Source organism: Antedon bifida, chromosome 6 (genome assembly GCF_963402885.1).
Source record: "Antedon bifida chromosome 6, ecAntBifi1.1, whole genome shotgun sequence".
In the NCBI taxonomy this organism is placed as follows: domain Eukaryota; kingdom Metazoa; phylum Echinodermata; class Crinoidea; order Comatulida; family Antedonidae; genus Antedon; species Antedon bifida.
Genome location: NC_136231.1, coordinates 27,475,647 through 27,503,564, shown reverse-complemented (window position 1 = coordinate 27,503,564; position 27,918 = coordinate 27,475,647). Strand labels below are relative to the sequence as shown.

At 33.1% G+C, this 27,918-nt stretch overlaps 4 protein-coding genes across 5 annotated transcripts; all 4 read right to left on the bottom strand.

Annotated features, from left to right (window-relative positions):
* Nucleotides 1-98: 98 nt before the first annotated feature.
* LOC144845770 (lysosomal dipeptide transporter MFSD1-like) lies at nt 99-5,953 on the bottom strand. Its single transcript, XM_078703200.1, has 13 exons — nt 5,929-5,953; nt 5,309-5,412; nt 4,805-4,899; nt 4,342-4,397; nt 3,692-3,835; nt 3,446-3,531; nt 2,473-2,625; nt 2,168-2,289; nt 1,736-1,850; nt 1,432-1,569; nt 969-1,108; nt 664-763; nt 99-206 (listed from the first exon to the last, which is right to left on the bottom strand). Exons 1-13 carry the CDS (start codon nt 5,951-5,953, stop codon nt 99-101), a joined length of 1,386 nt encoding a protein of 461 aa, XP_078559326.1.
* Nucleotides 5,954-6,031: 78 nt separating this feature from the next.
* Nucleotides 6,032-11,251, bottom strand: LOC144845769 (lysosomal dipeptide transporter MFSD1-like). Its single transcript, XM_078703198.1, has 13 exons — nt 11,233-11,251; nt 10,960-11,063; nt 10,733-10,827; nt 10,296-10,351; nt 9,816-9,959; nt 9,452-9,537; nt 9,144-9,296; nt 8,418-8,545; nt 8,196-8,310; nt 7,916-8,053; nt 7,503-7,642; nt 7,224-7,323; nt 6,032-7,044 (listed from the first exon to the last, which is right to left on the bottom strand). The coding sequence occupies exons 1-13, from the start codon at nt 11,249-11,251 to the stop codon at nt 6,931-6,933; spliced, it is 1,392 nt and encodes a 463-aa protein (XP_078559324.1). The 3' UTR covers nt 6,032-6,930.
* A 960-nt stretch (nt 11,252-12,211) lies between these two features.
* LOC144845265 (S-methyl-5'-thioadenosine phosphorylase-like) lies at nt 12,212-18,740 on the bottom strand. 2 transcript variants are annotated; one of them, XM_078702455.1, is made up of 7 exons: nt 18,701-18,740; nt 16,231-16,317; nt 15,714-15,772; nt 14,920-15,190; nt 14,451-14,696; nt 13,986-14,108; nt 12,212-12,797 (listed from the first exon to the last, which is right to left on the bottom strand). In XM_078702455.1, exons 1-7 carry the CDS (start codon nt 18,710-18,712, stop codon nt 12,756-12,758), a joined length of 840 nt encoding a protein of 279 aa, XP_078558581.1. In that variant the 5' UTR covers nt 18,713-18,740; the 3' UTR covers nt 12,212-12,755. The 2 variants fall into 2 exon arrangements, with proteins under 2 accessions (XP_078558581.1, XP_078558580.1); XM_078702454.1 differs by lacking the exon at nt 18,701-18,740 and adding an exon at nt 17,449-17,573.
* Nucleotides 18,741-20,738: 1,998 nt separating this feature from the next.
* Nucleotides 20,739-27,687, bottom strand: LOC144844336 (gelsolin-like protein 1). The gene is made up of 10 exons (XM_078701196.1): nt 27,539-27,687; nt 26,323-26,571; nt 26,107-26,172; nt 25,630-25,757; nt 24,988-25,099; nt 23,930-24,040; nt 23,347-23,516; nt 22,670-22,748; nt 22,173-22,268; nt 20,739-21,446 (listed from the first exon to the last, which is right to left on the bottom strand). Exons 2-10 carry the CDS (start codon nt 26,563-26,565, stop codon nt 21,351-21,353), a joined length of 1,101 nt encoding a protein of 366 aa, XP_078557322.1. The 5' UTR covers nt 26,566-26,571; nt 27,539-27,687; the 3' UTR covers nt 20,739-21,350.
* Between the last annotated feature and the right edge of the window lie 231 nt (nt 27,688-27,918).

Here is a 27,918-nt window from a genome sequence, read left to right as displayed (position 1 = left end):
GTTTTGTGTGTCAGTCAGTATGCTGGTTTTTTAAACACTGTGCCCATTTATACTCTGTTTCTTTGTTATCAAAATGAGATGCAACATAAATCTTGCATTCAATGTTTTATTAATGGAATTCCTTCATTTTCAGTATTTTTGTGCGTTTCATCTTGTTTGTCCTGCGGAGGATTTGGTTTCCTTTTAGTTGTATTCAGTACACCACCCTGTAACAGGACATCAGACATTTAAGAATATTATTAGTTACACCCTGCTTGTTCACGGAATACAGGAAATATCTATGTTCTGGTTCAATAAATGGGGCCGAATGGAATATTGGACAAGAGACAAAGAAAAAAAAAATATATACAGTATCTTGTGCCACAACTACGCAATCGGATTACAGAATTCACGTAGCGACGCAACCAACGCAACGTAAGAAAATGCCCTTCCTATAATTGTGTTTTCCCCCGCCTGATAATGAGTTGTATTGATCACAGTGCATATTACTCCTTAAGATTGCAAGAACAAGTATACAAAATGATATATGAGGTTGAAAAAAACTTAACATATTGTGCTATGTAAGTCGCATGTACACAAAAGGCCTACAAGCCACTGAGAAAAAATCTACAAACACTATTTGATAACATTCTTATAACGTGTATCTAGAAGATGTGTGCTCACCTTTTTAATGTCAATGATGTAAGTCAATATATTTATAATTAAGTACACAACAGACAAGCCTAGTAAGAATATCATCACCAATTTCCATCTTTTCTCATTTCTGTAAAAAAAAATATGTAAGCTCATTTGTGTTTAAAAAAGTAATAAATCATAGTGTATTTCTTATACTATAAAGAATCTGAAAAACATAAAATAAATGCTCATTTGTGTTGTGTGTGCAATAAAGTAATAATAAAAGTAATTAATCATAATGTATTGCTCATGCTAAAAATCTTCTGATGAAGAATATGAATGCTCATACTTACTGTTCTTGATCTTGTAATATTTCACCAACAATCATATTAAAGGATGATATACTCAACATAACAATACACGTTGTCACCCCCATAGCGGTACCAAGAATTGCCTCTGGAACAACCAATGCTATACATGACCACAGAGCTGGCTATTAAAGCAAAACACTTAATAATACAAGTAACTGTTAACATAATTGGTGAAATAACTGAAATAGACTGAGACACTAATCTAAGATGTTTATTTGTAGAGTTATACCCACATCTGCATAAATTGTTACAACTGGTAACAAGTTGTAAGGTTTGGTCTTCCGACTTATTAAAGATGTGTATCTTTATTACAACTCTTTACTTGTTTATATTTACTTTACTTATATAAATTGTGTATGTTATTGTATTGTTATGTGAGCTATATTGTGCCTGTCATGAATTTCTGCAAGGACCAAATAAATCTGAATCTGAATACGGTTCTTACATTAGTGGTTCCAACAACAATGCCCAGAAGAATTGAACCAATGAATGGATGAAAGTCGGTAAAAGCAAAAATACAAAATACCAGGATTGAACCAATGCTGCAAAAGACACCTATTAAACATCGTCTTCCTATTTGGTCCTGCAATAAATTACATTACATACTGTTGTGTTATTCTGCTGATTAGAGGTGTGTTGGAGGAAAAGGTACATTTTTTGTATTATTCATGTGATTGGGGTAAGGAAATCCTTGATTGGGGTAAAGTACTAGGGAATATATGAATTAAAACAAAAAAAATGTTGCTTACAATTAGCATACCAATGATTGGACTGAGAAATGTTGCAATCAAATACACAGTCCCAGTGTAGTACGATGGCGCTGTTGAATCTGCGGCGTAGTTATACTTGATTCGTATAAATTCACTGATAAAAATGAATATAATAATGAAATAATAATATAATAATGAAATGATTTACAAACAAAATACTATGGACAGATATATAACACATCTGATACCAAGACTCTGAAATTGAATTTATTTAAGTTTATCATCTCAGGTCATTTTTCATGTATACGATGACCTGTTAAATCGCTGATCAAAGCTCATCATAAAACATACAGTTCACTTTCTCTTTCGGTTTCATGCGATAAAGCACACAAAAGTCAGCAATTGATGATTAAAATGCCAACAACTTAAGTACATTTTCTTAAAATGTCATCTATGCTACTTGGTATTTACCTTGAGTCAGCAATAAATGCGTAAACTATGCCATAATTGACGGCCATTGATCCAGTTGTCAACCAGTATAGAGGTGAAAGGTTAACGACATCAAGAAGACGAAAACGTTTATAATCAATTGTCTGAGTGAAATTAAGAAAAAAGCATTTTATGCATGCATTGTTAATGTTCTATGATAGTTAAATCAAGAAAAAAAAAGCATTATTAAGCAAATTAAAGTCTTTTTTCAATATTTATTATAGTAAAATCAAGAAAATGTACCGATGTTGACTTGATGAAGATGCTGTATAGCAATTTGTACAAACCTGTAGTTGCTTCTTTCCATGTATTTCTAAAGCACTACTAACAATTGCAGCCACAAAACTTATACACACAAGCAATGCACCGAACCACAGAGTCCAATTTACACCAAAATCATTTGCAAAGTTCTTACTTAAGAAGAAATTTAAACAACCAGCCTATAGAATTTTAATTTCAAAAATATTTGCATTACTATTGAGTATAAGTATTATTAGTGTTATGATGATTTAACCACGTGTTTTGCCCTACTCTGTGTTGCCCTTCTCTCTTTTGCCCTACTCTGTTTTGCCCTGATATAATTGTACTGGATACATAAGAACTCTTCTATTTTGGTTCATGGGACTAGGACCCACAACATCCAGATTAATAGTCTGACGTTCATACCTGTAGACCATTAGTCTATAAGAATTACTTTACTATGATTAAAGATGTATTGTCCCCCAAAATCATGAAAAATAAAGATTTTTAAAATCGGACTTTGAATAGGCCATTTTGCAGTTTTAATGAAGTTGTTCACTTCCATAAGAAAAAAAAACGAGGGAAAAAATTATTTCACCTATAAAAAGACAAAATAAACAGTTAAATTACCCAAAAACTCATTGTCTTCCAGACAATTTGACCATTTTTTGCTTTAAATTACATTTTTCTCAGGTAAATAAATTTTTTTCAGACCCAATTTTTTGTGAGAGTGAATAACTATTATGTGACATTAAAATAACATATTCAACAAAAAAATTAAAAAACATTTTTTTTTAGGGGGACAATACATCTTTAAGGTAAAGACATTGATGATGTTGATGATGCAGTGGTCTAACTCAGGTGGGCAAGGCCTCTAGTTAATTGGCACTCCTAAAGGGTAGGTATGTGTTGCTGATGCTCTAGTGCCCCTTAAGCTCAAGGGTGCTTTGGTTTAGCCAGTGAGCATTTATAGTCATTATGCCACTGTGATGATGATGCAAAAACAAAGATAAAACTTACAGCTCTCCAACTTGAAATAACAAATCCAAAAGCTAAAGCAAGTTCTTTATCTCTGAACCAGAATGCAGTCATTCTATTTGCAATAACTGGAAAATAAGCAAATAAATAAGTCTGTTCCATTTATTTAATATGAATGCTAACTAACTAACTAACTAACTAATTGGTTAATATCATGGTAATCTTTTAGATTGTCCTTATTTGTATCCTTCATAATATACTGGCCTATAATGGGGAAACATTACTTACTCGATGCAGAGCTATATGCACTACCAAAAAACAGACGGCCAATTAACATCCCTGGAAACATTAGTAATGCTCCCTTGAATAACGCAGAAATTGCAAAAATAAATGTTCCAATCACAGCAAACACTGAAAACATGATTAGTCCAACTAGAAAAACAAAATTTAAAAAAAATCTTTCACAGAAAGCCCAAAATCACCCATTATTTGTATGCTATTAAGCTCTGTCTACACTATCAAACTTTATGTGACAAAAAAATGTGATGTGCCCATATATGGACATGATGATGTCATATCACTACCCAGTACCATGTTTGGGCATATCATTACCATGGGCACATCACATTCTTTTGTCAAACTAGTTTGATAGTGTAGACAGAGCTTTACACTGTACTCCATAGGAACGTTGTTCCTTTTACAACAGGATTGATCCTATAGACTGTGAAGACGACACTGGAAAAAACTGGAAAACCTTTTTATTATTTGAAGTCGTGAAACGTTTTACAAATATAGAAGACATGGTTCTATTGTATGTGAATGGATAGTAGAGTAGATTATTGTTTTTTTATCAGGAAACAGACTTGGTTTTTATATTATTTATGGCTATATTAGGAAAAAAATTGATATTATCATTAATACAACATGAAATAACTTACATGCGTTCCCACATTTGTCAACTAAATACCCTGCTATCAAAACAGACACTCCACATCTAAAACATCATGCAATAGAATATCTTTTAAATTTAAAAACTGTAATTTCAATAGTTGATATAAATGTAAATAAAAATGAATTATAAGTATAAGTAGATTAATATTTTAAAATGCATCTTTGAAGTATCACAGGGCCCACCTGTTTCTGCTGTGAAAAAAAACCTGTGAATAAATCACCCTCCATTTATTTTATATATTATTTTAGGTAATATTTTTGTAACACTGCTTTTTTTCACACACACACACAGTAATATAAAAATGTGGTGCTATATGCAGCATAAACCAGCCTACAGCATATAAAGAGCACCCTGTAATTCATCCTATATGTAAGGCCTTATATCAAGGCCTTAAACTGTTCATATCCTACAGTATGTCACACTCATGATAAAATCTTCTGTTAACTTACGCTAATGAACTAAAAGCATATAGTTGGTTGTATTGCACTGAATTCAGTCCAAATCCCTCAGTGCATTCTGTATTATTTGATTCGTTACATGAGAGCTGAAATTGAAAAATCACATTTTTTATTTAGCTTTATATTAGGAAAAGATACCTTTCGTTGACTCCTGAGGACGATCAAAGCATATTGGTCAAAACATCGAGAAACTCAACAGTTCCTTTCAGAACTAATATATGTGGTGTACTGAAAACTTATTACAACATATCATACAAAATACCTTGCAGTTAAAGATGATATTATATCAGCTTTTTGCAAAATATGCTGTTTTTTTTATGTATACAAAATCTGATGATGGTCTCCACAAATAAGTTTGAATTATAATATAGGAAATACTCAAAAAAGAAAGGCAACTCATTGTAACTTTTGTTTTATTTCACATGTATTTGTTAATCTTCAGGAATGAAATTTTGTTCACATGGTACAATAGGTACCAAAGTGTTTTGTACTCACCGGTGCTTGAAGAATCCCTTGAATAGTACTTGGTATATCATAACAATAATAACACCCAACCAGAGCCAAAGAGTTGAAAGTGAGAATAAGGAAACGATAATATCCTACAATGTAATAAATACTTATTTAACACCAACAGCAATTTACTGAAAATACACAAGATATACTACCACACATATATTATAAAACAGTACAATACTAAAAATAACTGATAGCAATCATAATAATAATAATAATAATGTACAACATAATAACAACATGTATATAAACATTTTAAATGCTGGGGAAGAGGAGCCTTAAGCTCTGTATACATTATCAAACTAGTTTGACAAAAAAAATGTGATGTGCCCAAATGTGGCAGTGGTATGCCCAGATATGGTAGTGATATGACATCACCATGTCCATATATGGGCACATCACATTTTGTTGTCACATAAAGTTTGATAGTGTAGACAGAGCTTAAGCAAGATACACTGATGTAACTCAAATGAGCCAGCTGCCCTATGTCATAGTTAATTAATTTCTCTAATTGTGATCCATAACAAAATAAGAAGTCAAATGCAAGCAGATCAAAATTATAATTTAATTTGTTATCTCTAAATAAAAAAAACTCAGCTTACCCTTTGTGGCTGATAAAGCCACCATAATTGACACAGTCTAGTAAATAACTGACATTTATCATTAACTCTTAAATAACTTTTAAATACAATAAATATGTTACATAAAATTATATTTATGTATGTACTTGACAAAAACTACAAATACTGTGCACAAAAAAGCACTTACAGTACAATATGCTGTATAAATAACAATAGGATTTTAGTATTCAAATAGCAATCAAATATAAATAATGAATTAATTAATATTTTATGTAAATTTTTAGATATCAAATATTAGAATGATAGTCACATCTATAACCACTTTTGTTGACAGATATTTTGAAATTGTTTTGACTGATATTATTTGATTTTCTTGTCTGATCATTATAACATACCTGACTATTCCATGTGTTTTCCACAAAGGGTAAACTATACAACAGTGATGTAACAAACCCTTTCAATGTAAACATTTATAATCTTATTTTGCCTTTTTTTTTATTGGTTGGGGGTGGAGTGATTTTAAACTATGAATTTGTGTATAAAATACTGTGTCCAGGGCCATAATTGACACCTGCGCAGACAAAAACAACTTTTTAAAGGCCAAATATTAAATTACATCTTATTACCGTAGGCCTCTTCACTCTTCCTAGGAATTGTTATTAAGTTGAGGTAAGGAAAGTTATGTAAATTTGTCATTTTGGTGACTAAAATAAGACCACATTGATTGTGCGAGTGTATACATAATAAATATATATGATATTGTTTTTGTATTGTCCACTGTGATTCATTTCGTTTATTTATTTGACCAGCATAAAATCAGCACAATATATAAATAAAAAGAGATGAAAAAATTCTGGGCAGGGGCAGCTTAAGCAATATGAGTCAGCTACCCCTCATATTAGCCTCTTGATCATAATACTTGTTTAACCATTTTATAATACTTCAATGCATGAAATTGATTTTTATTTTATTGTATAATTTTTTATTTATTAACAGGTCTAAACAGATTTCTATCAAACTAAATTAACGAATCAACGGAATTCTTTCATTCTCAGTATTTGTGAATATTTCATCTTGTATTTCTGAGGAAGATTTTGATTCCTTTGTCTTCTTTTTCGTTGTATTTAGTACACCACCCTGTCGAAGAACATAACACATTTAAGAATATGATTAAATTTAGAAATATATTTATTCAAAACAAATGAATTAGGATTAATCACAATACATACGTCTGGGTTACAGAAGGCAAACAAGCCACAGAGAGGAAGAAATCTACAAATACTATTTGATAACATTCTTACAACATGTATGCTCACCTTTTTAATGTCAATGATGTAAGTCAATATATTTATAATTAAGTACACAACAGACAAGCCTAGTAAGAATATCATCACCAATTTCCATCTTTTCTCATTTCTGTAAAAAAAAAAGTATTTAAGCTCATTTGTGTTAAGCCCTGTCTACACTATCACACTTTGTGACAAAAAATGTGATATGTAACCTTATTTGTGTTGTGTGTGCAGAAAAGTAATTAATCATAATTTATTGCTCATGCTAAAAATCTTCAGATGAAAAATATGAATGCTCATACTTACTGTTCTTGATCTTGTAATATTTTACCAACAATCATATTAAAGGATGATATACTCAACATACCAATACACGCTGAAACCCCCATAGCGGTACCCAGAATTGCCTCTGGAACAACCAATGGTATACAGGACCACAGAGCAGTCTGTTAAAGGTACAGCAAAGTTAAGATAGCTTCTTTGGTAAATTAAGACTTAGGAAATGTACCTAAGCGATACTTTATGTTGTTAAATCAATCATAATACAATATAGGTAATTAAATATTGTGTAGTGTATTTGAAGAAAAAAATGGAATTAGCTGAAATAAAATCCATATATAATTTGTCATCGTTGAAGATTGTAATATCACTCTTTCATGGTATTGGTTACACTAAATATAAAATACTAAAAATGAAAGAAATTAATAAAAAAAACTTACACCTGTGATTCCAACGATAATGCCCAGAAGAATTGTACCAATTAAAGGGTGAAAGTGAGTGAAAGCAAACATATAAAACACCAGGATTGAACCAATGCTGCTAAAGACACACAATAAACATCGTCTACCTATCTGGTCCTGCAAATTAAATAAAATTTAAGACAAAATAATGTAACGTTTTATTATTTCCCTGGAAGAATATATGTTGTAATTTTATCATTAAATATTTATGTTGAAATAAAGGAACGTGGTAAAGGGGATAAATAAAAATGTTGCTTACAATTAGCATACCAATAATTGGACTGAGAAATGTTGCCACTAAATACACAGTTCCAGTGTAGTACGATGGCACTGTTGAATCTGCAACGTAGTTGTACTTGATTCGTATAAATTCACTGATAACAAAATCATAAATAAATATAACATACACATACATAAAGAAGCTGAAATAAACAACATATAAGTACATTTTCTTAAAATGTCATTTATAATTGGTATATACCTTGAATCAGCAATAAAGGCGTAAATTATGCCAAAATTTAAGGCCAATGATGCGCTTGTCAACCAGTATAGAGGTGGAAGTTTAACGACATCAAGAAGACGAAATGTTACAAGTTTATAATCGATTATCTGAGTGAAATTAGGAAAAAAGACATTGTCCATGAAAAAATAATAAATCTATAATTGAATGTCTACAGTAAAATAAAGAAAAAATTATTATATTGTTAAATGTCTATGGTAGAACTAAAGCCTTTCACATCGCATAGCAAATTCAGGAGTTTAAAAAAAAACCTATGTTTTGTATGGTGTGCGCTTCAGTGTGAAAACTCTGTAGTTTTGTTAAGCTCTGTTTACACTATCAAACAAGTTTGACAAACAAAAGTGTGATGTGCCCCAAATATGGTAGTGATATGACATTATCATTTCCATATATGGCCACATCACATTTTTGTTTGTCATACTTTGTTTGATTGTGTAGACAGAGCTTTAGGCAATGTGAATCGTCTAGGATCAGGAATGGAGGTCCAGTGTACACATTTGGCGTGTGCACAAAACAACCCATTGCATCTTTTGGAAATAGTAGAGGGATACCCCAATAATTCATTTCAGCCTCTGTCGTTACAATGCTATCTTTTTATATATGAAAACCACAAGAGTGGGATCATAATGATAGTGATGTTGATTTTTATGATGATGATGTTAATGATATTAAACAATTTGTACAAACCTGTAGTTGCTTCTTTCCATGTATTTCTAAAGCACTACTAACAATTGCAGCCAGAAAACTTATACACACAAGCAATGTACCAAACCACAGAGTCCAATTTACGCTAAAATCATTTGCAAAGTTCTTACTTAAGAAGAAATTTAAACAACCAGCCTATAGAATAGAAATATTTATATATATGCATTAGTTACTATAAACAAATATGCAAGTGCTTCAATGAAAATTTTTTATTTTCCACCTCATGAAATTACTTTTTACTATATTGATGATGATGATGATGATGATGCAAAAACAAAGAAAAAACTTACAGCTCTCCAACTTGAAATAACAAATCCAAAAGCTAAAGCAATTTCTTTATCTTTGAACCAGAATGCAGTCATTCTATTGGCTATAACTAGAAAATAAGCAAAGTAAAATTGAATGTTGTTGGTAATAGTGAGGTTTCGCATCCTTACAAATAGGATTACCAAAACGAATACATCACAGAAATGTCGTCATTTTCGTAAGCTAGTAAAAATAAGTTTTAGGTAAGTTTAAGTTTCATGGTAACACAATATTGAGGCCGCTTTCCAAATTTTGAAAGGTAAATTTGAACGAAAGTGAAGGCATGATTGCTAGGCTTCCTAAGCCTACCGTAAAATCAAGACGAGTGAAAAAGGGATAAAATCTTACCCGACGTTGAGCCATATGCACTACCAAAAAACAGACGGCCAATTAACATCCCTGGAAACATTAGTGATGCTCCCTTGAATAATGCAGAAATTGCGAAAATTAATGTTCCAATCACAGCAAACACTGAAAACATGATTAGTCCAACTAGAATAACAAAATATAGAAAAGAAAAATCTGCCATTTATTGTTGGTCTGAGTGTTTATGCCAAAATTAGACTGAATTATTTTATTTATTGCACTTATTTATTTCAACAATATTTTAAGAGGAGGTGCATCCAGCTGAAGCTGATCATTAAGGACCCTCACAAAAATACAATATGACAAGACATAAACATGAAATAATTTAAAAAACAAAATAAATGGAATTTATAAAGATTAACAAAATAAAATAATTCACAAAATAATTGTACTCCAAAGAACATTGATCCTAGCCTGAATCTATGCAGGACACTAGAATAGAATCAGAATCAAATAACTTACCTACATTACCACATCTGTCAACTAAATAACCTGCTATCAAAACAGAAACTCCACATCTAAAATAAATATTAAAAGTTTGTAGAAAATGGGTGGGAGGTATGGAGATTACAATAAGCCACATGCACTTCATTCATTTTGGAATGCCTTAATTATTTTTCTCTATATCTTAGCCATAGTCGTAGTTATATATTACTAAATCACTATTCAAAAAGCGTTTTAACATGAAGAAGGTAAACCTTACAAACAAAAGTTTGAAGCCACGCCCCAATACGCAATCACACATCATGCCTGTGTAGCAAGCATACGATTTGCGAAACATTTACCAAAAAAAATTACAGATATATAACAATTACATGCTGTTTTTGCATCATGAGAATGGTGCAAATAATACACACTGATTAAATTTATACTGAATGTTAAAAAGCTGAATAACTTACGAAAATGAACTAACAGCATAAAGTTGGTTGTATTGTACTGAATTCAGTCCAAATCCCTCAAAACATTCTGTATTATTTGATTCGTTACACGACAGCTGAAATTAACAAATTAATCAATTAATAAGTTATGTCTCATTTGATGTATTGACTCAATATTTCACATGTATTTGTTCCATCTTCAAGAATGAAATTTGTTTCAGAAGGTACAGTAGGTGTTCTGTACTCACCGGTGCTTGAAGAATCCCTTGAATAGTACTTGGTATATCATAACAATAAAAACACCCAACCAGAGTCAAAGAGTTGAAAGTGAGAATAAGGAAACGATAATATCCTACAATGTAATAAAAATGTAATTAAAACCAGCAATTTAAACAAAAAAAATATACAATTTATATAAACAGTTAAATAATATAAAAGCACATTTGTTTCGTTTATTTATTGACCAGCGTGGTAACGATGCTATAACATACAATACAACTTATAAAGATGAAAATACCTACCCTTTGTGGCTGACAGCATGATTGGCATGGGCTAATAAAAATTAGTTTTTATAAAATACAATTTTTTTCATTAATTGCAAATCAATTTTAGAAACAAAATGCTTACTTTAAAAAAAAACAAAATATGGTGTACAATAAGGGTTTACAATATGCTGGCTAAAACAACAACAAAATATGAATAATGAATAAATTAATATTTTATGTAAATTGTTATATATAAAATAAAATTTGTAGAATAATAAGGTCACACAAGTAACAGCAGAAAGATATCTCAAAATGATTCTGACCTCTAGTCCTTGATTGTGACCTCTAGTCATTTATTCTGACCAGGTCTGATGATTTAATTCCATGGAGCTAGAATTCTGTTTCCACTACTGCCCTTCATTTGCATAAATCAAAGGCATTGCTTTATCCATTTGTATTTGATTTGTATAAACCAAGGCATTGCTTTATCCACTTGAATTTTCATGATGTAATAAAATTCTGAGCTCTGGAATGGGAATAGCTTCACCTGGTGGAAATATGCTTAAAATAAGACACCAAGAGACAAGGTTTTGGATCCTGTGCTCAGGTGAGATACAGAGGGATGGAAAAGGTGAAACAGAATGCTTAAAACAAAAACATCTGTCAAACCCTGTAATACACTGGATAAGTACAGGAGGATCTTTTCTCCACAAAAAGGGCAAAAATCGCCATAAACTAGGCTAGTTTAAGCATATTTAGCTTCTCTGGATATGGGATTGCAGGAAGTGAAATAGGGGATGGTGCTTGAGAGCAGGGAATTCTGTGTAGGCCCAGATCAGGAATAAGAATTCAAGGAACTAACAATATACAATATTATCAATCTTTTTGAATTATTTTGATAATAAATGTAATGTACAAAAATGGTTTGACTTGATGTTTGTTTTACCTACTGTATGACAGTAGTAATTGTGTACATTTTAAAACTTGAGACAAATGAATAGACTAAACTACAGTATCAGTGCAAATGATATAATCATTTAATACAATAATTACACCATTGGTATATCTTGATTTACTAACATATTTTAAGCACTGTACTAATCAAACATAATTTAATCAAGAATACAGTACTGTTTTTATTGAGGTTGTATTTAGTAGCCTAGAGAAACAGTGGCTATCCTTAAAATGCCACTCATAAAATCTGAATTGAAAGTAAGATCTAAAATTGGTAAAGAAAAAAAATCTAAAATTGTTTTTAGCATTGTGGTCTGATATATCAGGACACATCAGTTCATACATTTTAGTTAAACCATTAAATTAAAAACAAAAACCACATAATCTTCATAATTCTTTGTAAAAAAAATGACATCATGTCAAACACCAAAATAATAAAATAATTTTAAAATGCAACATAAATGTAGTACTGTACAATCCATAAATGATGCCATAAACCAAATATATATTGTTTATTTCAATCAACCTGAAGCCCGTTTTTATAAATATCTGTACTTTTTGTCTTGTTAATAGAAGATTAGTTGGTTTCCAAGGTGATAGCAATGCTACTTCTTGGGAATGCCCATAACAGATCCAGCTGCTACGGCCTAAAAATCAAACACAATAATATTTATTAGATAAATCATGAATAATTCCACCGAACTTACGAGTTAAAATAACTATATGCGAGGCGTTGTTTTCTGTTCTTTTGATGATGAGAATAGTTTCTCGAAACATTAAACATTAAATGCCTCGCTATAGTTATTTTAACTAATAATATTTATTTATAAAAATGACAATGCCGTGGGTATCAGTGGCTGGATCTCAATGAAGATACAAAATAAAATAAACACTAAAAAAATTAAAATGCTGTGGGTATCAGTGGCTGGATCTCAATGAAGATACAAAATAAAATAAGTACTAAAAAAATGACAATGCTGTGTGTATCAGTGGCTGGATCTCAATGGAGATACAAATAAAATAAGCACTAAAAAAATGACAATGCTGTGGGTATCAGTGGCTGGATCTCAATGGAGATACAAAATAAAATAAGCACTGAAAAAATGACAATGCTGTGGGTATCAGTGGCTGGATCTCAATGGAGATACAAATAAAATAAGCACTAAAAAAATGAAAATGCTGTGGGTATCAGTGGCTGGATCTCAATGAAGATACAAAATAAAATAAGTACTAAAAAAATGACAATGCTGTGTGTATCAGTGGCTGGATCTCAATGGAGATACAAATAAAATAAGCACTAAAAAAATGACAATGCTGTGGGTATCAGTGGCTGGATCTCAATGGAGATACAAAATAAAATAAGCACTGAAAAAATGACAATGCTGTGGGTATCAGTGGCTGGATCTCAATGGAGATACAAATAAAATAAGCACTGAAAAAATGAAAATGCTGTGGGTATCAGTGGCTGGATCTCAATGGAGATACAAATAAAATAAGCACTAAAAAAATGACAATGCTGTGGGTATCAGTGGCTGGATCTCAATGGAGATACAAATAGAATAAGCAAAACGATAAAGTAAAACAGCCAGAAAAATGTGCAGAGCTTTTTAGGTAAAACTAGCCCTTCATCAGCATATTTTATATAAAAACAATTTATGGTAAAAATAAAAAATTGATATACTTATTTTATGGCAACAATATAATAGAGGTTAACAATGTGGTTTGTGGAATCCGAATTTCCTCAGTTTCCAGTTAAGCTTGGGGACAAATATAAATACCTTTACATCCATTATTATCACCACTTAATACTTAAGTACTTTCTTAACTATTCCTACCTTTGTTTCTGCTATAACTTGAGTCCAATCTTTCTGGACAATCATTGGTATTGCTTCTAATAACAGCTTCTTGGCCTTTTCACCATTCTCCTTAATAATTGACATCACAACCTCAACATTCACCTGCAATAAATCAAAATTGCATCAGGTACAGACAGCCTGGGTTACTACAATACAAATACATTTATCCATCAAATCACTATAAAATAATAGTATATACAATGATTTAAGAAAATGATGAAATGTGGTCTCAGGAAATTAGGAAGTTTGTATGATAGAGACCAGAGATTACTTTAACAAAATAATTTAGAAAATTGGTTTACAAAATGATAGTTACATTGAACAGTAAGTACTAAGAAACAGTCATTCTCTCTTTACAGCCAAGCTGGCACTAGTTTTTTTCCAAATAACAGGGTAACAAAAAACCCTTCTTTTTTTACAGAAGCATACTAAAAAAATACATACATGTTCTGCTTTTTCATCATCTCTCCAGGAATCATAATCAGTTGCCATGGCAAAACTGGCATAACAAATGCCTTTCTCCTTTGCAAGGACAACTTCTGGCACTGTCGTCATGTTAATCACATCAGCGCCCCATTTGTGAAAGAGGATGCTCTCGGCCCTTGATGAGAATCTTGGCCCTTCAATGGTAAGAGCAGTCCCTCGTTTGTGACACTCGATTCCAGCTTTCTCTGCCGCCTTTATCAGAATCTAATGAATAAGATAATGCCAAATAAATAAGTTTAAACTTTAAACTATATGTAATAATAGTGCATAAAACTTGTATTTGTGTTTCTGCTCAATTATAGGATGAAAATATATATATATAAAAACACACATAAAAATAACAAATAAAAGCCTAATAGAATCTAATCTAATTTTCTTGTGTTTTCACCACAACACAGGAAAAAAATATGAAACTAATTATCATTACCTGACGTGTATCTTCACAGAAAGGGGAATGCATTGGTGTATGGCAAACGCCTTCAGGACTGCTTGCTTCGCCATCATAAAATGTCTGAATTCTTTTAGTGGTTCGATCAATGAACTGGTCCAAGATGAGAAACTGACCAGGTACAATATTTTGCTGGAGTGACCCACAAGCAGTGGACGCTAGGATGTGAGTGCATCCAGCAGCCACCAGTGCATGTATATTGGCTCTATAGTTTACATTTGATGGCATAATGGTATGATCTCTGCCGTGCCTAGAATAATAAAATAGTAGAGATTTGAATAGCAATTTTGACTGGTAAATAACTGATTTACTTAGTTTCCATAAACACTTACAGTATTACAATTAAAATAATGAATTTGATCACATTGCTACATAAACTTGAATGCGTCAGTGAAGGCAATGAAAGTAGGCCACCGAACCACGGCACTAGTACTGCATTTTGGAAGGCTAGTGTTTGTGTCCTAGACAAACATTAAAATTACTTATATTATTCAGTCACAATAATTTCACAAAAAACAAACAAAACAGTTAAATTTAACTATAAAAACCAGTACTATTTTTTTGGTTTACATTACAGTTTTTTTCAGTCAAATTTTTTTTTTAATCAAATTTTTAGTCAAAGTGAATTCTATGTGGCATAAAATGGCATATCAACCATAGAATAACAATATTGTTTTCAGGGAGACAATATATGCTTAACGTTGAAGCTAAGGTTTACTTTGTGTACAATTTTGAACAAAACAAATATGAGATATTTAAAATAAGAATGTTACCTTGGAAGCAGCACACAATTGACGTCTTTAATCTTGCCATGAATGAGTGCGTCTGATGGCTATGGAAACAATCAATCATTAGTTACTGTATATTTGTACGGGGCAAAGAATCTGAGTGTAAAGCTCTGTCTACACTATCAAACTAGTTTGACAAAAAAAGTGTGATGTGCCACAGTATTTAGGCAAATTATTAAGGATAACCAAAGCGTTCATTCACTATCCTTCTTAAAGGTGGCAATCCTGTTCACAAGATATATACACAAGATGTTCTACATAAACAAAGTCTTATTACAAGTCTTTGGGAGTGGAGGTAGAAAAAATCCTGACATGGCAGGACTTGAACCAAGACCCCTTGGATTGGTAGCCAAGCATCATAACTCCCAAGCCACCACTCCAAAATGGTAGTAGTAATGACATTTTTTGTCACATAACATTTGATAGTGTAGACAGAGCTTTATACGGTTTATAAAAATAGGAGATTTTAATTAGAAAAAAAAGGACAAAAGTAAATGTTTACCTTGCCAAATGGTGTATCAACATACTGCTCTTTTCTTTCAAGAATCAAGTCAGGATTGTCCAATCCTGTACCTCCTATAATTCCAATCTGAATACAAGAATAGTGTTATATACCATAATAAAACTGTTATATACTGTATATCCTCTGGCATAACCCCACCCACCTAGAACACAAAATTGGGCCAACTCTGGTGAGTGGGACTATACCCAGGGAAAAATCAATGTTTCATTTTCACGCGGCTATGCGCATATCACTATGGTACATAGCCGCGTGGAGCGTCTTGAAAATGAAACATTGATGTTTGATTCACCGAACCGGAACCATGCCGGAACAGGCGTGAAAGACCCTTACACAGTTCAAGTACTTTACTCTTGTTTTCATACATCATAGTCTCCCATTTTATCTGCAATTTAAATACCTTTTCATGATTTTTAAATCTCAATATCAAAATAACATACATAATACACATAGATGTTCATTCATTCCAACATTCACCCAACATCTGTTGGGCGAATGTGCTTTTCTTGAGATTGAAAAGTCCCATTTTACCATTAAAAACACATTCCGAATAGCCAAAGTTGTTTGGTATTAATATTTTTACAATAGTCATTTCAAAATGCAAAATTCGTTTTTTTTAAATAATTATTAAATGCAATTTTTTATTTGTGCAATACAGAAAGATTTCTTGCACAATTTTGCAAAATATGCAAGAAAACCTGTAGTGCAATTTTAACACAAAATAACACAGAATACAATTTACTCCTGCATTTTGGCTTTTACCCCTGAAACATAGACTACATTATATTAATTATTATTTCAGTAGTATAACTATAGAATAGGCCACCTTCTATCCTTCTAAAAAAAATTAGACAGCAAAAACATTTATAACAGAAACAGCGATCCTATCCTCGCCAACTGAGGAGTGCTGATAATAATGCCTAGTCTTTTTTTCTTCAAATTATTAGCACCTCACACACAGACCTCTCAGCAGACTCTACCTGAATATCTTACTAGGCCTGATGGTTCGTAGCTTCTTAGGCCTACAACTAGTAGTACTACGGGGTCGTGACCCCTACGTCCACGCCACGGTCCTATTTCTACTGCTAGCTGTGCCTAGCTATTTGGTTTGCAAACGTAGGCAAACTAGGCCTAGGCTACACATGAATGAATATTACAACTATTTTTTAGAATTGGAATTACTAAAGTAAACGTACGTACTTTTAATGCAGTTGTCATTTTTCCTTTCTATTTATACAATAAAACTCTATTACCAAAGATACCCAACCAAGTCTTCTCAAACGCTTTGTTGTTGATCACATGGGTGACATGCATGGATGGTTCCAAAGATAGTGTCTATCTTTGATGGTTCGCCCACGGAGGTATATTCAGAGCGTCATTCTGGCGACTGGAGCATGCTCTACTTTTCTACGGAGCGCCATTTATGCCTTCATTAACTTCAATAATAGAAATAGTACTAAGGTAACTGCTCAAGTGGACCAATTTGGCGCCAATGGAGCACAGTGATAAAAATAGAAATAAAATCACTTAATTTCAATATCTTTTCGTATGTTAATACACTGTGCTCAAGTGGACCTAATTTGAAGTCACTTAAGTTTAAATGTCTTTTCGTATGTTAATAGGTCTACATGCTCAAGTGGACACGATTTGGCACCAACAAATAAGTTACTGAATGTTAATATCTTTTCGTATGTTAATACACTGTGCTCCAGTGGATCCAATTTGGCGCCAGTGGTGGAGCACAAATAGTCAAATACAAAAACATCGAGAAAAAATACTTCAAAAATATTTCAAACTTCCAGGTATATAGGCTATGTTAAATATCGGTTACTCCATAACAATTAGTTTCAAGCCATATCAGTGATTTTAATAAATTGCGTTTGTCTAAGATAAATACTTATTTAGTGTCACCGGAGAGTGCACCTATTCATTGAAATATGAAATTAAATATTAAGTTGGGGCAGAGCTAATAATGAAAATAGAGCCCCGAATTGCACTTATACTTATTACTATACCTATGGTAATTATGATAATGTTAAAATTTCAACTATCCAGATGCGACTTCAACATTTTAGGTGGGGTTTTCTACCTTAAAACTCGACTTCGTATAAGGCCTACCCAGCGGCGGAATTAATCTAAGCTTCGAAATTGATCTAGAAATCGGCATCTTTACAAATGTTCTAAATTTGATCTTATTTCACTCTCCATTAACCCCATACAAAAATCATCGGAGACAAACTATCTGTTCAAAAACATGTTTATTCTGAGGACGGTGCGGCCGCTACCCACCAACTACCATAAACGTTTATTCATAACATATTACAATACAATATCTTGCATGAATCGGACATTTCGCTACCAATGTAGCAACATTGATTAACAAAATCAAAATTTAACAGTGTGGCGTGTTGACCGCGAATGACTAAAATACCATCTTTCCCACTACACGTACCTGCACAACCATTGCATAACAACGCACGGCATACCAAACCGTTTCGTACACCTGCGATGAAAATATAAATTCAATTTATTTTAAAATTGAGGGCGGCAAACATAAAATTTACGAGATCAAATACGAGTTGAAAAAAAAAAGAAAAAAAAAAGATGTTAAATGTGCTCTCCCTGCCTCAGCACTAAGGCCCTGCCACAGCCTTTTGGGGTCGTTTCCAGCACATCACCAGATGCATTGATGTTGTCGCCTCATGATGTGTGGTGGAAAGGGGGACGTATGATCTGTGAACCCCAAACACAGTGGCCGCATGCCTTTAACTCTATTCCACCGACCAGCGTGGGAATCGAACCCACGACCTACGTGTTGTCAACACGACGCTCAGGCGACTGAGCTAACTGATCATTTTGGTTTTAAGCAAGGTTAATAGAATATTAATGACGTAATGATGAATTACATAATGCACGTATAAATAGACAATTATCAGCTGTTTAGTCATGTTTCAGTTTGTGGTGCAACGGGTACTGCTCAGTTTTGAGTGCTATCAGCTGGGGTTCGAACCTCTACGGATATTTTTTTTATGAATTGTTTTTTTTTTTGAAAGAGAGATATTTGGAGGATTGAAAATGTCAGGCCTAGGCAAGTGGACCTTAAATCATAAACAAAAGTGTATGGCATTCATTTTTGGTTTTAACAAGGTTAATGTGATATTTATGATGAAATGATGAATTACGTAATACACGTATAAATAGACTATTATCAGCTGTTCAGTCATGTACTACTTTGTGGCCTAACGGGTAATGCTCAGCTTTGGGTGCTCTCAGCTCTAGTAGATTGGGTTCGAACCTCTACGGATATTTTTTTTTTAATAAAAAAAAAAAATAAATAAAATAATGAATATTGTTTTTCTTTTATTTTGAAAGAGAGATATTTTGAGGATTGTAAATATATATCAGACCTAAACAAGTGTACCTTTTTAAAATCAGAGGCAAAATTGCATAGCATTATTTTCCAATGAATAGACTGCCATAAAACCTCGAAAAGAAGTCCATGTGCTCCTTCATTTTTAGTACTCTTGGGTGGGCTTCTTTTCCACATGGAATTATCATCAACATTTTAACTTTTTTACTCTGCTAAAGGGAACACAAAGGGTATTATTCATGAGGACGATCAAAGCATATTGATCGAAACGTCGAGAAACTCAACAGTTCTTTTCTGAACTAATATACGTGGTGTACCGCAAACTTTATATCAACAAAGGATTTTTTTTCTTAAATTTATTAAAACTTAGTGAATTTTCTATATACCACACTGTGCTCCCCTGGCAAATTGGGTTCAATAGAGCACAAGTGTATTAACATACAAAATATATTACAATTCAGTGACTGGACAAGTTACCGTAGTACTATTTCTATTTCTGAAGTAAATAAAGGCATAAATGGCGCTCGGTAGGGAAGTAGAAAATGCTCCAACGTCAGAATGACGCTCTGAATATACCTCGCCCACGTGGATGATACATTTTGTAAGAGCTCCCTCACTTGTCTGAAAACTTTTATCAAAAATATAATGCGTTTTTTTAAATGTTATAGTTGTGCATGGTTCAATTTTGTACATTTTATATTTTGAGAAGTTTCACACATAATTGCATTTTGATTTAGGCCATTTCACCATTATTTATTATAGTTGAGCAGGGATTTCCTTTTCTCGAAAAATGCCTAATATAGGCGCCCTACTCTTTTTGACAAACAAGTAGGCTTATTTGTTCTCAATTTATCTTTAGTAATATCAATCTGGCAAGATTTATAACGTTCCTAAAGTTAAAGTGCTGTCTGCCATGAGGCCGACGGCGCCAAGTAAGAGACCTGTAATTTGAGTCGTCGTATCGTCGGTTTACAAGAATTATACAAGTTAAATAAAAAAAATACGATTAAAAATAGGTAAAAGTCTGTGCAACGTCCACAGATTGCCACAATGACAAGAAAGTAGGCCTATGTAGGGCATGGAATAGGTAAATAAGTAATAAATAAGTAAAACTGAAACGTTTGATGACATTTATATTTTATTGTATCCTGCAGTATTGAGATATAGCATTCGTTTTCTGCCGACTACTTCCAGTGCCATACCTAGGCATACTTAATTATGACAAACATGTACTATATAAGGAATGTGAAATGAAGTACAAATGAGATACATCAATCCAGGGGGCGCTGTGCATCAACATTCTCAACACGCTTTTAGTTGATACACTCCTTAGACGCCAAATAAGTTCCTAATTTGGCAGTGGAACCTAATTTGGCGTGACACCTGCTACCAATTATTGGAGATTTTACAAAGCATCCACCGACGGAGTAATCATATTAGGCTTATTATAGCAGTGATTTTGGTGGTCTTTAAAGAGCTTATATGGCATGTTAAATGACATGATATTATTATTATTATTATTAGCGATCATCACACCTTAAAATATATAAATGAGTTCAGACAATAAACTTGTACGATGACATTGAATACAAATAAGATTTTCTGAAGTTATCAATTCAATTTAAATGTACGATTATTACTTGATATTTAAATTTATTTAGTTTAAACAAATTAGTATTAGTGTAGAAACTATATATGTCATTGCAACTTTAATGGTGTTTTTATTTCCTTTTTATGATGAGAACGCCTTATTGAATGCGGCACTTTCCTGGCCTTCCTTCACAACAGTAACTGGGATCAAAGGATGCTCAGTCTTCATCAAGTAATTCTAAAAAAAATATATATAAAATGGTTGAGCCTGATTATTATACATTAGGTTATAAACACAAACTATTACTGTATGCAGTGGCGTAAAGCACAGGGCAAAGGCCCTGGTTTAGCACTCCTAGGGGCTCTCCAACACGTGTAGTGTTGTATTGGACTGATCATCCTACTGGGGCCCTGGGTTTAGCCAGTGGGCACTCATAGTCGTTATGTCACTGACTGTATGGTTGATTGCTAGAGTAGGTACTGGTAATTTAAAAATAATATCAACCAATCCATCCATAAGTTTGATGGGAGTGTGTAAGTTCCTATGAAATGTCAATATCAATACACAGAGGCAATTGTCCCAGAAAATTTACGTCTGAGTTGAATTGAAATATTTTATTTATACTGGGCGACCTCTTCAGTCAAGGACTGGTCTCCCAGAGGGCCCAGTTATGACCAGTGACTGTGATGTACTAATAAACCGGGGTAACCCCCTACTCGTCTCGAAAGCCTACTAGGTTCTTTAAAGTGCACATGAGCTAGATGTACAGTTTATAGTCCTTATCCAAGACGACTCTACCAACAGAACCTTGAACCCTTGTCGATGTTATAGCTCCGTAATTACGGTTCCACTGTCTTAACCGCTCGGCCACTCAAGCGGCCACTTTGCATTAAAATAAAAAACCCCAAAAAAGACATTCGGTGACATTTCATTAAAATTGGATCAATACTGTTGCCGACTTACATGGGCATATGTCATGCCGTTCTTTTTCTCGTCAGGACTTGCACTCGAACCAACCCACACAAACAGTTCATTACCAGTATCAATAATGTACACATCCTGCAATGTATTAAGATAAATATTGATTAAAAGAACGAACTTGAACAATGTTATGTTCTTTAAGATTTCCGGTCCGGTCATTGAACCTAAGCTAAGTTTTAAAATCATCACAAATTTTGTCAATATTTTATATATCTGCTCTCATTTGCACATTACTTATAATATAATTCCAAAGGCAAATTACTGAAAAAATGACAATGCTGTGGGTATCAGTGGCTGGATCTCAATGGAGTTACAAAAAAAAGCGAAAAGCTAAATCAAAACGATAAAGTAAAACAGCCAGAAAAGTTAGAGCTTTCGGGCAACACTAGCCCTTCATCAATATAATTATAGTTTATGTCGTAATAATGATTATGAATAAAGGATATTAAAGTTACTTTTAATGATAAGTAAAAACTAACCTGGCTATCAAGCATGCTTTTTTGGAATTGACCGGTTGCAATTGTTGTGAATTCCAAAGAACCACTTTCATCGGACAACCTGAACACAAACATCAAATCGAATGCATATTTTTATTCCTTTATTCTGACATAAAATCATAGGATAAAAACACAATAAGGTACCGAGACGGCAAACTTATTTCCATTGTGGTCCTAAACAAATATTACAGAATAAACAAGAAACCACACTTATTAAACATAATAAACATACATATAGCAAATTAAATTTCTCTCAATCTAAGAATTTCACGAAAGTAGCCTTTAGATTTCTGTTTAAATAATTGTATTGAAGAGGAGCTTTGAACAAAATAGGGGAGTGAATCAGACTAGAATAAAACCACATAGGCCTAATCAATATATTTACGACAGAAAAATACTGTTTTAAATAAAATTGAACTTATTTGCCACACATTTCATTTTCCTAAAATTAGGTATGTTTAGTAAATAAATATGATTAGTGGTTGAAATCAATATAATAAATTGATCAATTTGGTGTTTTTTTCAGAAAAGAAATATCTCTAGATTAGCTCATCCTTTTTATTTCATGGCGCATGTACATTCGACTTTCTCTTTTGGTGCAGCAGCAAATGTGAAATTATTTATTGATCGGTGTTGGGATAAAATGAATGATTTCTTACTTGTACAACATTTTTTCTGTAGCAGCAGGAGCAGTCCTTGCTTCTGGCTTTTCACCGTCAGTCAGACTAGAATAAAACTTATGGCTTTCGCTTATTTCACGTTCATCAAGAGACTCAACCACTGGCTTTCCAGATCTTTCAGATTTTAACGTTTGTAAGAACTGTACAGCCTATAAAAAGACAAAGCTCTGTCTATACTATCAAACTAGTTTGACAAATATGTGTGATGTGCCCAAATATGGTAATGATATGACATCATCATGTCCATATATGGGCACATGAAATATGAAGATTAATCAAATCTGACTTTAGGTCATGTAGTTTTTTTTCAGGTAAATGAAAATGTTTGGTCAAAGTGAATAACTATTATGTGACATTAAAATGGCATATTCTACAACAAAAATTTGTATTTTTTTTAGGAGATAATACATCTTTAAAATTAAAAAAAATCTAACAATTAAGGTAGGCCTATATCGGATTATTTCAGTTTATTACGGTTAAATGTGTGCGAAACATGGACAGTTAAATACATTAACAACAAAAATAAAACATATCAAATAGACCTACAAAATAAAGGACTTACCGTGAATTTTTCGTCTTTATTGCATGTTTTACCATTCCATTGAAATATTTCCAATCCCAAATCCAATATAAACACGTCCCCTGAATCAAGACATTGCTTAAAAAGTGGAACCTTTAAGAACAATTTATAACAATATTTTTTACAAAAAACGCCGCTCGACATTTAAAATTAATCATTGTTCTTTTGATTAATTTATGATTAATTATTAAAGATGTCCTTTACTCGCAAAGATACATACAAATCACAGATAGTTCTTTAATTATGAATCACATGCCCACTTTTTCACTAGTTAATTTGTATACATAGCATTTGAAAGAAAAAATATGTACCTTTCCAGCAATGTATTATTTGCCAACAAATATTAATCTACAAATTCAAAAATGGCATTTAGAAATGGTAAATTTGGAACTTGAATGTTCTGTAGCCCGTTTGAGTGTAACCTCAACCTGTAGAATTGTAGGCATGCAACTGAATACCCTCTAAAGACAACGTGACTTCATGGTGGTACACAAGTGAGAAAATTCTTCCAGTCTGTTGATTCGCGTCAACCAATCAAAGGGCAAGAATCCAAAATCGTTCAACCGCGAGCCCTCATAGACTCTCTTTTCCCAGACGTTTTTTGGGTCCAGCAGCTAGGACCTATAAATTATAGTCGAGTGTACAAATTCGCAAAACTGTCGGCCTTAGATACTAAAGCTACCGCTATGAAACAGCTTATTAATGAATATGTCCTCTTGGGACATAGCTGGCTAGAGCTGCGGCGCGAAAACAATCCGTTTTTAATAAATGAAGGCACTGTGTGTACACAGTATTCCGGACGCCTTTCACTAAAAGTAGGCCTACTGGTCGTCGTCGTTCGTTACTTAAGCACCTATACAGTTATGCTTGGTTTCCACTAGGGTGCAACGCAATAACGTAAACGCAAAGCAAGCATGTTGACCAATGACAAGCAACAGTTTGAATAATTCATTGCTTATTGATTGGTCAAATCCTTTACATTGCATTACGTCGTTGTGTTGTGTCTCTTGGATCTCTCAATGCATACATAATAACAGTACCTCTTTGATTTCCACTCTTTTAGATGCAGTTTTGCAAAAATGAAGCAGCCTTGGTTGGTACTCTGTAGGCTTTACACGTCTGAAGCCTGTATCTGCTCCACCTTCAAGAAGCCTAAAATGTATATACACAAATGCAATATTACAATAGGAAAGCATATGGATTCTAATTACTAAAATGCTTAACTTTAATGACGGACGGGTGTGACATTATAAATAATAATGTGCAAAGTAGGCTAGATTAAATGAAACTTAATCTTCAATTACAATTATATATCGATCATTATTACATTATGAAAAGACAATTATTTTAGCTATTGGTTCCCACTTGGTTGACGAGACGCAACGTAACAACGAGACGCAACGTAACAACGAGGCGCAATGTGACAAACGAGGCGCAACGTAACAAACGAGGCGCAACGTAACAAACGAGACGCAACGTAACAAACGAGGCGCAACGTAACAAACGAGGCGCAACGTAACAACGAGACGCAACGTAACAACGAGACGCAACGTAACATCGAGACGCAACTCAAGTTGGAACCAACATTTCTATACTTGGCGTTTCGTCAGAGATAAGGTACGGTAATGTTTGCCCTCTGACATATACTTTATACCAAGTACAACGATAATAAGAAAACATACGAAAAACTATCGAAGTACGACTTGAAGAGGCTTGATTCGTGATCCATAACCTCTCGATGTTGTATCGGTTTGTCGTCAAGAAGCGTGTCCAATTCAACAGTCTTATATGCAGCAGTACCATATTCATCCTGGTGGGGAAAAAAATACAGAGTTCCGTTTGGGATTTTGAAGTGGACTTTTCAGTTCCTGTTTGAAAAAAATACTATAGATGCTTTGTCTACAATATAATATAACTGCAATTACTAATATACTTTGTCTACCACAACGGACATTAAGTATAGTAGGCCTATAACATTCCAACTGTAATCACTATACTTTGTCCCATTTGACTCAACAGACATAAGTATAGTATAACAGTCCGAATATATCTTATTTCTAGTTTTTAAAAAAGATTCACATACTTGGAGGGTATTCATTTGCAAAAACAGTTTTTTTTTTTTTTTATTATTTAAATGTCGTTTTCTGAAAAGTCCTTACCTGAGTGGAGTATTGTCCAATCCAGAAGTGAACGTCATAAAGCAGCTCATCACTCTCTTTCTCTTTCTAAAATAATTTAAAAGTAGTTAAAATGATAAATACGGCCTACATTATGGTATACTGTATAATTAAGGGAACTCCAAGTTTAACATGTTATATAACAGTTATTATAATGAACCTTAGCAACAAGTACAACCCTCTTTTGTATCAACTTACGTATGTATTCAAGATGATGTAAGAATCACCGTTGTAAAACTTGCCATAGTCGTCTTTTGGCCAATCAGTAACCTTAAACTTGACAATACGCCAGATTCGTATGCCGACTTTCTGGCCAGCACCTTTCCACGCAGGTTCTGTTTCAGCCGAACTTTTCTTCACATTTTTTTCAGTGTCGCTTCCAAACAGCGCCAAATTGGAGTCTTTCCAGTCATACTTCTTAGCCTTAACCAAACCAGACATTGCAACCTTCAAAAGCGAAAACAGCAGGTCTTCCAGGGGCATATATATATATATATATATATATATTGGGTCATGGAGGTGGGGGGTTTCTGATTTACTTAAATTGTTTACAAAGGCTTCTTTTAGTATATATATTTTGTATGTTTTATTTGTGTGAACGGAATTTTAGCGTTGCGAAAGTGTATACCTTCATTACAAAATTATTTAGGCAAATAAGTAAAAAAAAAGTGTAATGTGCCCAAATATGGCAGTGATATGCTCAAATAATGGTAGTGATATACCATCATGTCCATATATGGGCACATGACATTTTTTTTTTGTCGTCGAATAAAGTAAGTGTAAACAGAGATTTAAGGATAGGCCTATACAAGACAAGCAAGCATACACTGCTCTGCATAAAACAAAGTATTTGTGAATGGAGTTCAACAAGATTTGAGCCCATGAACCTGCCTGGATCGGTAGCCGAACATCTAAACCACCAGCTACAGCTCCACTCATGTATGTATCCGTCATATTTTAAGTGTTTTTCATGGCTCAGAAAAAATGAAAGGATTACAATATCTGCGTTAACAATGGACGCATCATGGAATAATGAACATTTTGAATACATTCTCTCATCTCAATATTATGCAAATTACAAGGAACTAAAGGTGATCAGTTTATGCTTGTTTACCGGAGTTAACCTACAGATCAGTGGAACTTCCTCAAATGGAAGCTAACACTTCGGCATATGATTCAAAGTGGTAGATCGATCTAATAACTGGGATAACTTGTTCAGAAAGGATTTCAATAAATAACACCAGCAAGTGGCATAATTCATTAACAATATTAACTTAAGCCTATATAATATAAAACGATAAATGAAACTTTCAGATTTCAGTTAGGCGACTTGTGATTTGGTAAAAGTAGGCTAAATCAATATTCAAGTCTTAAACAAACAAACAAACAAACTTTATAACGGAAGATTCCTTACCTTTTTGGAGAATTTAGAATAGAAGAGACGCGGAAACAGTACTGTTCTTATACAAACACAGCTTCCAAAATTATGAACTCTCGTATATAATCCTGGATGCTGTTTCGGTCTGCCGCACCCATCTTCCTGTAGACGTCGACCAATCAGAAACCTGCTTGACAAATCTATTTAATACACCTGGATGTCTACAGTCTGGCCCATTCCGTAGACTTCGACCAATCAGGACCATCAAAGAACAATACTTTGTTAAAATGTTTGTTTGCTAAAATAGATATACAACTATAGAAACTGTATTGAAACTCATTGGTTGAAATAAATATAAAAACCCAGTACAGGTAACAGGTAAGGTGTGATACTAAACCCAGTACAGGTAACAGGTT